Source organism: Garra rufa, chromosome 2, assembly GCF_049309525.1.
Source record: "Garra rufa chromosome 2, GarRuf1.0, whole genome shotgun sequence".
Lineage (NCBI taxonomy): Eukaryota > Metazoa > Chordata > Actinopteri > Cypriniformes > Cyprinidae > Garra > Garra rufa.
Window position 1 is genome coordinate 67392105 of NC_133362.1, and position 10832 is coordinate 67402936.

Genomic DNA, 10832 nt, shown 5'->3' on the forward strand with positions numbered 1-10832 from the left:
ACAAATTGGAGATTAAAATAATAGCAGATTTGTCTAATTTTAAATGAATATTAAAAACTGAAATGAAAAGTTTACTTCAGCCAGAAATGTACTTTTACTATGGTAAAATAAATATTCAGCGATATCTTCAAAAGGCTTTTGAATTCTGGCGCTCTTTTTTTCTCTGCATAGTGTTGCTATGGCAACTAGTAAACACCGTAAATTTGGTTATGCTAGCATGTGTGGAAATATTTAAACCACGCGTGTTACAATTAACCCCGCGTTAGGTTGTGCCCCGCTCTCCCCTACTTTCTTAGGCTGATTGGGAATACGAGAAACAACACTACCAGTAGCATCCAGGTGAAGGGTTACTTGTGGTTTTGTTTTGAGATGTTGTGACAAAATAGTTAATCCACATTCAGTATACAGGTGTACCCCAAATGGGTCAACCTCTAGGTGCTGTATGTAGCCTGCAGTGTCAGAGTGTGTAAAAGCAGAGCATTCTTTCATTATTTTTTGGTTAAGCGTGAGCTCCATTATGGTGTCATCATGAAGCCTTGTGCTGTTTTTTACTACATTTGCAATGACTCGGAGCACATCTTTACTTAAACACCTGGATAGGTTACCAGCTGAAATCTCCACATTTGGAGTGTCTCTTACAGTGGAGTAGAAATAATTGCTCACACCTTTGGAGATGGCTTTAGCAATTTTACTTCACATGGATGTTTTACTTGTCTAAATGTTTGTTGCATTTTTTTGTGAGTTACCTCACCATTACGGAAAACATGAACAGTAACCTTTTTATGTTGTTTGGATGGTTTTGTCAGAACTGTAAAGACATATTTAGCTGGACAACCTTTGAAAGTGCAAATGGCACGTGCAGTGAAGTAAGGCAACTTTCGTTTCCTACTGTGTTTAAATTTGATGTGCTGATATTTAAAAGACAAGACACAACAAGGGCTGATCTTTGTAAAGTCATCATAAAAAATATATCTCCATGGTATTTTCAGTTGTGTAGACCCTGGCAGTGGCTTTCTTTAAGCCCAGTTCTCCATCTTAATTGAGATCTTGAAGTTTCTTGGACCTGGTGTGGCCTCCCTCCATTCATCTTTATCTTCAGCTTCAGAATCACTGCCTCTGTCCTCCACTCTGTTTGCTTCCAGATCTTTATGTGTACTCTCAATCTGTTCTGGTTCTTCAATTTGGTCTTACATTTGGTTACAGCTGTCTGTGTTAAGGTCATCCTTATTTTCACTTACATGGTTATTTTGTGTTGTGATTTGTTCTGTCTTGTGAAGTGTTCCCTTTTTAAAAAATAGAATGCAAAGATTGTTTTTACAGTGTGCTTACTGATTTATGGCTTTGTTCTTTAATTTCTTGTCCATCTGTGCTTTCTGTAGTATCATTTTATCCCTTCCTGTAATAGCAGAACAGTTCATTCAGTTTATTGGTTCAAATCTATAAATGTGAAAAATATTATAAGGGCATTTACAATTTTATTTATTTATTTATTTATTTATTTATTTTTTGACAACTGACAGACAGAACACAAACCAACACAAGACATCACAAGGACAAACTACAAATACTGCCAGTCCAAACAAAATTTAAATCTCAGCAGGTCAGTCCATCAGATGGTGAAAATGTTCTTTAGGTGACAGGAATTGTCCATAAAATGAAGAGCAGAGAGATCCAAAAAAGAGAGTTCCAAGAGGTAATGTCCCAGATGCTTGAATACATACAAGGGGCGTAGTCGGAAAGCAGACAAACATACAAAAAGGTACAATACCCAGGTATGCCTAGTTTGATACTGTATCCTTGTCCCTATTAATATAATCAATAAAGGGACCCCAAATCTTAAAAAAAATTGGTACAACTGTCTGATAAGGTATGTCGCAACTCTTCAAGATATAAACAGGACACCATATCGTTCAGCCATTGTTTAAAACATGGTGGAGAGCTAGATTTCCATTCCCTCAAAATCACCCTCTTTGCGATAACCATACCGAACATAAGTGCCTCTTGCAGTGCCGCTGGAAGAGTTATGGAATCGTCAGAGCAATGTAGTATTGCAAAGATACCATCTGGTTGCAATGGCTTGTTATATATATCGCTGTATAAATGAAAAATGTCATCCCAGAAACCTCTAAGTTTGGGACAGTCCCAAAAAAGATGTGCAAGGGTCCCAGCACTTGATTTGCACCTGTCACAGGTAGGAGAGACAGAGGGGAAGATCTTATTAAGTTTAGTTTTGGAGTAATGTAAGCGATGTATTATTTTATACTGGATAAGCTGAAGCCTAGCATTGATGGAACATGCACTAACCCTTTCTAATCCCATTTCCCAGAGCCCATCTGAAATTTCTACACCTATGTCCTTAATCCAGGCATCTCTGATGTGAAGAGAAGATATGTTAACTGTGAAAAGTGAAACAAACGAAGAAATTAGGCCTTTGGATATAGGGCTTGTAGAGAAAAGATTGTAAAAATTGTGCTGATCTGGCATCTGATCAAGTGGTAAAGACTGTTTTACAAAATTTCTAATTTGTAGATAACGAAAAAAATGCCCGGTAGGAATTTGGTATTTCTCCTGAAGTTGAGCAAAAGATGTGAAGCATTTGTTTAGATAGAAATCCCTCACTAGAGACAGACCCTTTACAGCCCAGTTAGTAAATGTAGAGTCCATCAAACCAGGTTTAAAGGAAGGGTTTTGCCATATAGGGGCATAACAGGACAAAACAGAGAGTTTCAACACACTTTTAATTTGCTTAAGTATTCTGAGTGAATTAGATAAAATAAAATCAGCTTTTAACTGTTTGAGTAATTTGGTGAGCAAGTTTGAATCAGAGAACAGAACTGCAGGTAAGGATGCTCCAGTTAGTGATATTGCCTTATGAGATTCTATTGCAGGCCAGCTAGGATGGAGGTTGCATTCTTGACCACCAGCAGTTGCTGCGTGGTTCCAGAAAACCCATGTTCTGGCGTTACAGGCCCAGTAGTAATGGCGCAAAACAGGAAGTCCAAGGCCGCCTTCAGTTATGGGTTTCTGGAGATGCGCCTTGGTTATGCGTGGCGTCTTGAAAGCCCATATGAAGGGCATGATGATTGAGTCTACTGTCTTAAAAAAAGAAGATGTAAGAAAGATGGGTACATTTTGAAAAAGGTAGATGAATTTGGGTAGCACAATCATTTTAATAATATTAACACGCCCTATTATTGATAAAGGAAGACGTTTCCATTTTTCAATCATACTTCTAAGTTTAGCAATAAATTCCATATAATTGTGTTTAAAAAGAAGTTTAGGATTTCTAGTGATGTTAATCCCTAAGTATTTGAAGTGATCCGTTGCAAGCCTAAATGGCAGACCATTAAGAAAAGTGGGGTCTAGGTCATTCGACAAAGGCATGAACAGACTTTTATCCCAGTTGATAGTGAACCCAGAAAATTGCCCAAATTGCTTTATCAAATCAAGGAGGGGGGATATGGAAGACTTTGCATCTGACAGAGTCAAAATCACATCATCTGCATACAGGCCAATGGTACAGTCAGATCTACCACATCTTATCCCACTAATTTGAGAGCTGGCTCTAATAGCTATTGCCAAGGGCTCAAGAGCCAAGGCAAAAAGCAAGGGGGAGAGACAGCATCCCTGTCTCGTGCCACGACCTAACATGAACTGGGGAGATCTATCGAAGTTTGTCAGAACAGAGGACTTGGGACATGCATATAGCATCCTTATCAAAGTCATAAATTTGTCACCAAAGCCAAATTTTTCCAGGGCAGCAAACATGTATCTCCATTCAACTTGATCAAAAGCCTGTTGAGCATCTAAAGAGATAGCAGCAGCATGGGGCAACTTGGTAGAGTACATTACATTCAACAGACGGCGGGTGTTAGAGAAAGAGAATCTATATTTACAATTTTATTTAATATGTATTTTAATTGCACTTATAGTTTTGTGTTTAGTTCAAATGGTCATTGTTGTTTTAACTCTAAACTCTTAAATAAAAAAATATTTATTCAAAAGACCAAATGTTTTATTGCATTTGTTGTAAAACTGGACAAACTGGTCATAATTACAGAAGAGATTAAATGTATTTAGATCTTGAATACTGCAAACAAAGTAAGTTCATATTCATTTTAAATTTCACAATTTCTTAAAAGAAAAAAACAACAAAAAGATTTGAAATGTAGGAAGGTTGTGTCTCGTGTATTCTTCTTGCAAAACTTTAAAAACATTCTTACTCGCTTAGACACAATTAGCTCTGTGATGAACTTGTGATGCAAAACCCTAAACACAAGAAAGTAAAAAAATTAAGCAAATCTGCAAGACAGTTGTCATCGTTTACACACAATAATTCAAAATTCTTCACACTTGTTTTTAAATATTTAAATGCAGTGTGTGTGTGGGTGTGTGTGTGTAGTCTCTCAGCGTCCCAACTGTACAGTATATATTGGTCTCACCGGTAGTCCTTTATCTTCCAAGAGCGCAAAACCACAAAGCGCTGGTTGTTTCAATGTCCTTTATGGTAAGTATACCAAAACAATAAAGTATACTCCACAAAAAGACTCACAGATGACGCAACGTCACGTGACGACGGAGTGCAAGCAAAATCTCACAATATTAAAGTTCTGGGGCAAAAACACAGACAAATGATAGGTAGATAACAGCACAATGGGTAAAGGAAGGGAAAGAAAAGGAAGTGAAGTAAGGCCAAGTATGGTGACCCATACTCTGAACTTGTGCTCTGCATTTAACCCATCCAAGCGCACACACACAGTAGTGAACACACGAACGGAGCAGTAGGCAGCCATATTGCTATTGCTTCGGCGCCCGGGGAGCAGTTGGGGGTTCGGTGCACTGCTTAAGGGACTCACCTCAGTCGTGGAATTGAGGGTGGAGAGAGAGTACGTTCACTCCCCCCACCTACAATCCCTGCCGGACCTGAAACTCAAACCTGCAACTTTTGGGTTACAAGTCTGACTCTCTAACCATTAGGCTATGGCTCCTCTCGTAATTAAAGCAAAAAAAATGATAGACACTGCCTTCTTATTAGCAAGCAATCCTATAAGTAAACATACCCCTATGTGGCTACGCTAAAAAGAAAACCACAAAAACTATTGGCTAGTAATAGATTAAATGAATTCTTCAAATTCAAGGTGAAATCGGATCCCATTAAAAAACTGTAGAAATGATCATACAGCTTAATTATGCCTTGTCCTATAAGACAGTGCTCTTAGACAATTCTAAAACAATCCTTTAGGAATGGTTCCAAAAAATGATTATTACAGCCTTTCACAAAACCGCCAATGTTGGTGGTAGAAGTGAGCTAGTAACTAATGTACGCAAATTAAACCCATTCACTGATGTTAAAATGCTAACAGTGTCCTTTATTGTGCTTGAATAAAAAAACAGTCACTTCCTGTTAGCTCTCCCTTCAATTCATGATATACAAAAGTTCTTAAATCATAAACAGAGCAAACACATTGTCCATAGTCCATATTATTTCTTGCATGTTTGCATTAAGCTCAGTCCAACACAATATAGCTAGTTGACACTGTAAAGTGTAGCATGGACACAACACATAGCTTCAAAATGTGAATTAGAATTGATAGCATTGTAGGAGCCCTTTATAGGATTCTTATTGAAATTCTTTAGGATTGTTTTGACAACGGAACATTAAGCAGATTCTGAAAGGGGAATATAAACTTTTGACCTTTACTTTAATTGTGGTTGCCGAGAAACAAAGAGGTGTATATTTGTAGAGTAATTTACAACAGCTTTGATTGTGGCCTATCAAATCAAGGACCGGAAATGTCTGAAACACTGTCCATGCTACAGGGATCTGTTTGGCTTCTCTTTATTGTGTATCTTCATGTGTCTGTCAAGGCTTCCTTTTTGTTTGAAACTCTTTCCACACTGTTTGCATGTGTAAGGCTTCTCTCCAGTGTGAACTCTAATGTGAATGTTAAGGTATCTTTTATGAGTGAAACTCTTTTCACATTGTTGGCAGGAAAAAGACTCTGAATTCTCTGGTGAACTTTAAGGTTTCCACTTTCATTCAAACTCTTTCCAGACTGAGGGGATCTGTAAGGCTTTTCTGTATTGTGAATTTTCATGTGAATGTCAAGTTGTCCTCGTTGACTGAAACTCTTTCCACACTGTTGGCATGTGTAAGGTTTCTCTCCAGTGTGAACTCTCATGTGAATGTTAAGGCATCCTTTACGTGTGAAACTCTTTCCACACTGTTTGCATGTGTAAGGTTTCTCTTCAGTGTGAATTCTCATGTGAATGTTAAGGCATCCTTTACGTGTGAAACTCTTTCCACACTGTTTGCATGTGTAAGGTTTCTCTCCAGTGTGAACTCTCATGTGAATGTTAAGGCATCCTTTACGTGTGAAACTCTTTCCACACTGTTTGCATGTGTAAGGTTTCTCTTCAGTGTGAATTCTCATGTGAATGTTAAGGCAGCCTTTCCGAGTGTAACTTTTTCCACACTGTTTGCATGTGTATGGCTTCTCTCCAGTGTGAACTCTCATGTGCATTTTAATGTGTCCTTGTTGTTTGAAACTCTTCCCACACAGTTTGCATGTGTAAGGCTTCTCTCCAGTGTGAAACCTCATGTGTCTGTTAATGCATCCTTTACGAGTGAAACTTTTCCCACACTGTTTACATGTGTAAGGCTTCTCACCAGTGTGAATTCTCTTGTGCCTTTTAAGGTATCTTTGTTGTTTGAAACTCTTTCCACACTGACAACAAATGAAACTACTCATAGTTTCTGTCTTTTGAGCACTTTGTTGTTTGGACGTCTTTTCAGACTCACAAAAAGGGTTTTCTCCAGATATGAAATCATGAAGATTCTCATACTGATATTTCTCTTCAGTTTCAATCAGTACTTCCCTTTTCTCTTTCAGCGCTGTTAGGTCTAAGGTGGAAAAACAAAAAGATAAAAGTTAACCCCAGTTTAATGGCACAAAGCAATTAACATCAAAACATGTAGATATGTAATGCAGACATGCTAGATCCTATACCAGAGTGTCCAAACCTGATCCTGGCTGTTCCCCTTCAGTCGAATCAATTTGACATTACATATGGGATCTCGCTTAAAAGACCAATCATCTCTGAGCCTTATTCAAAAGGCCAATGAACATTGGCGAGTGGTATCTGCGTGCCAAACCACTCCTCCGTACATACGGGTATATAAGATGGCGGCAGGCACACTCATTCAGTCTCTATGCTCGAGCCTTACAAACCTTCAAACAGTAGAAGACTGAAGTTCCTACTGCTCTTTCCCTGCTGTTTTGTTGCCGATTGAAAAAGAGCAAAGATCTAAAAGAGTGATTTCTCGGCAGCCGCCAGCAGGATCCTGCCGGGGGCCGTTATCACGGCCTCAAAAAGCCTCCTGCTGTCCAGCAAGCAATCCCCAATGAGTGGACAGTGTGCCGTGGTTTCCTCCCTGGGCAGACCGGGACTAAAAGAACAATTTTCTCACGGCCGTAAGACGTTCTTTTCAGAATGGCTTTACCGCTGGGCGCTTCCGGCTGCGGCAGTTTCCTCACCTCGCTGGATGGACATGATCGCTGCCTCACATGTCTGGGCCTTGATCATGCTGAGGCAGCATTCTCGGATGGTTCATCCGTTCATTGCGAACGCATGACCATGGTCACGCTGTAGTCTCGCCGTTCGTTCGCGAGGCGGCTCCCCACGTCATCGCGCAGCAGGCTGTTGAACCGTCAATGTTTTTCGGCCACCGTGGGGAGACACGAGGCGGATCTACTGATCACAGTGCAGAACGCGCCGCCGGCCCCAAAAGCCGTGCTGTCTTCTGCACCTCAGCGAGGCCCCGTAGAGATGCCAGAGCAGTAACCCTCCCCGCACGCCGGGTTGGGCATCTCCTTTGGCACTCCACAGGAGGAAGAGATGTCTGTTGCAGCATCAGAGGGAGAGTCTGAGAGCAAGGTGGACATCTCGGCGGCACAGCGGAACTCCGCGTTGCCACCAACTTCGCCCTACGGGTGACAAAGGTCACAGCACGATCCCTTGGTCAGGTAATGTCCACTTCTCTGGTCCAGGAGCGTCATTTATGGATGTCTTTGGCACTGATAGCAGACGTCGACAAGGCATGCATTCTTGACGCTCCCATCTCCCAGAGAGCCCTATTCGGCGACACTGTTGAGGACTTTGCCCAGCAGTTCTTGGCAGTCCAAAAGCAGACGGAGGCCATAAAACACATCTTGCCCTGCCGCAAAACTTCCATCCCGCCGCCTGTGGTCCAGCCTCCTCCTGCTCGTTGCCGAGGGCAGAGCTGGCCGCGGGAGAGAGGCGCCGCCCGCGTCGCAGGGACAGAATAACCCGCAAGAAAGCTGCAAACGTCCCTGACGCCGGGGAAAGGTAGAGGTGATGGAGATTGTTCTTTAGGGGACGATGACATCTACGTACCCGCTCCCGGTGGAGGGCCGGGAGCCACTGTGCATTTCAATGCTGCCGTCGACCTTCGGGCTGACGGTACACACTTTTTCACAAAAAGAGCTAATTTCCTCATCTCTGGGGCTTCAGCCCCGAGTTCCCTTCCTGAACAGCACTTACACTCCTCGGAACTCGTAGTCCTGTATCGCCAGTGCAAGAACCAGGGAAGAAGGTAAGCACTGCTATGTGCAGTTACATTTACATTACATTTACATTTATTCATTTAGCAGACGCTTTTATCCAAAGCGACTTACAATTGGGAATACAACAAATGATTCATCCTAAGGAGGCAGATCGACATAGGAAGTGCTCAAAAATACCATATGTCAGGCGTTGTTAGATGAGTACGGGCTAAGAAGAATTTTTTTTTTTTTTTTTTTTTTTTTTTCAGATAGTCAGATAGTGTCGAAAAAGATGGGTTTTCAGCAGTCGCTTGAAGACAGTAATGGAGTCAGCGTTTCGGATGGGGGTGGGAAGATCATTCCACCAGGCAGGGACATTGAAGGAGAATGTTTTGGAAAGTGATTTCGTGCCTCTCTGTGGTGGTACAATAAGGCGTCTTTCACTAGAGGATCTCAGACTTCTGGAGGGAGTGTAGATGCGTAGTAGTGAATGGAGGTAGGCCGGTGATGAGCCGGTGGCTGTCCTATAGGCCAGCATCAGTGTCTTGAATTTGATGCGTGCTGTAACCGGTAGCCAGTGCAGGGATATGAAGAGAGGTGTGACATGGGCCTTCTTGGGCTCATTGAAGACGAGCCGTGCTGCTGCATTCTGAATCATTTGTAGAGGCCTGATTGTACATGCTGGAAGACCAGCTAAAAGAGCATTGCAGTAGTCCAGCCTGGAAATGACCAGGGCCTGGACGAGGAGTTGTGCAGCATGCTCTGTTAGGAAGGGCCTGATCTTTCTGATGTTGTGCAATGCAAACCTGCAGGATCGAGCAGTTTTAGCTATGTGTTCTTTAAAAGTCAATTGGTCATCAAAGATTACACCAAGATTTCTGGCTGAAGTCGATGGGGTAATTGTTGATGAACCTAACTGGATGGAGAAGTCATGTTGTAAAGTTGGAGTGGCGGGAAAGACAAGGAGCTCAGTTTTAGCTAGATTGAGCTGAAGATGGTGTTCCTTCATCCATGCAGAGATATCCGCCAGGCAGCCAGAGATCCTTGCAGCTACTGATGGATCATCTGGTTTGAAAGAAAGATAGAGCTGTGTGTCATCAGCATAGCAATGGTAGGAGAAGCCATGTGCCTGTATGATGGGGCCCAGAGATGTAGTGTATATGGAGAAGAGGAGGGGTCCAAGAACTGATCCCTGAGGAACCCCAGTGACCAGTTGATGAGTTTTGGAAACCTCCCCTCCCCAGGCCACTCTGAAAGACCTACCAGAGAGATAGGATTTGAACCAGCGAAGTGAAGTCCCTGTGATGCCCAACGATGAGAGGGTAGACAGAAGGATCTGGTGATTTACCGTGTCAAATGCTGGAGAAAGGTCCAGTAAGATGAGTACTGATGATTTGGAATCAGCTTTTGCAATCCGCAGGGCTTCAGTGACAGACAGTAGTGCCGTCTCAGTTGAATGGCCACTCTTGAACCCTGACTGGTTAGCATCCAATAGGTTGTTCTGTGAGAGAAATAAAGATAGCTGGTTGAAAACAGCTCGTTCCAATGTTTTTGCTATGAACGGAAGGAGAGAGACAGGTCTATAGTTGTCTATGAGTGAAGTGTTAAGTGTAGGTTTTTTGAGCAGTGGGGTTACCCGGGCCTGCTTAAATGTAGTGGGGAAAGTGCCTGTGAGAAGAGATGTGTTGATGATGTGTGTGAGCGCTGGTAGGATTGTAGGGGAGATTGCTTGGATAAGGTGTGAGGGGATGGGGTCTAAAGGACATGTCGTCGGATGGCTGGAGAGGAGAAGTTTGGTTACTTCTGCCTCAGAATGGGGATGGAAGGAGAAGAGGGGAGTTTCAGCCGTGGGTGTGGTCAGTTTTAGTTCCTGTATGTGTGGAGCTGAGAACTTGTTACTGATAGATGTAGTTTTGTCTGTAAAAAATGTGGCAAAATCATCAGCTGTTATAGAAGTGGTGGGAGGTGGTGGAGGGGGACAGAGCAGTGAATTAAAAGTTTTGAAAAGGTTGCGTGTGTCCGGAGCATTGTTGATCTTGTTGTGGAAGTATGAAGATTTGGCAGTATGGACATGGGTAGAGAAAGATGACAGCAGAGACTGATACATACTCAAGTCAGATGGATCCTTAGATTTGTGCCATTTTCTCTCAGCTGCCCTAAGTTTGGACCGATGCTCACGAAGAACATCGGATAGCCAAGGGTTGGAAGGAGCAGCCCGTGCTGGCCTGGAGGAGAGAGGGCATATATCATCTAGGCAAGAAGTAA

General features: G+C 42.3%; 1 protein-coding gene across 1 annotated transcript; it reads right to left on the bottom strand.

The window, feature by feature from the left end:
* Positions 1–1466: 1466 nt before the first annotated feature.
* Positions 1467–7523, bottom strand: LOC141325696 (uncharacterized). The gene has a single exon (XM_073834454.1). It carries the CDS (start codon positions 6750–6752, stop codon positions 5853–5855), a length of 900 nt encoding a protein of 299 aa, XP_073690555.1. The 5' UTR covers positions 6753–7523; the 3' UTR covers positions 1467–5852.
* Between the last annotated feature and the right edge of the window lie 3309 nt (positions 7524–10832).

Excerpts from the sequence above, each read along its gene's own strand:
- LOC141325696 (XM_073834454.1), bottom strand. The coding sequence starts at position 6,752 with ATGAGTAGTTTCATTTGTTGTCAGTGTGGAAAGAGTTTCAAACAACAA.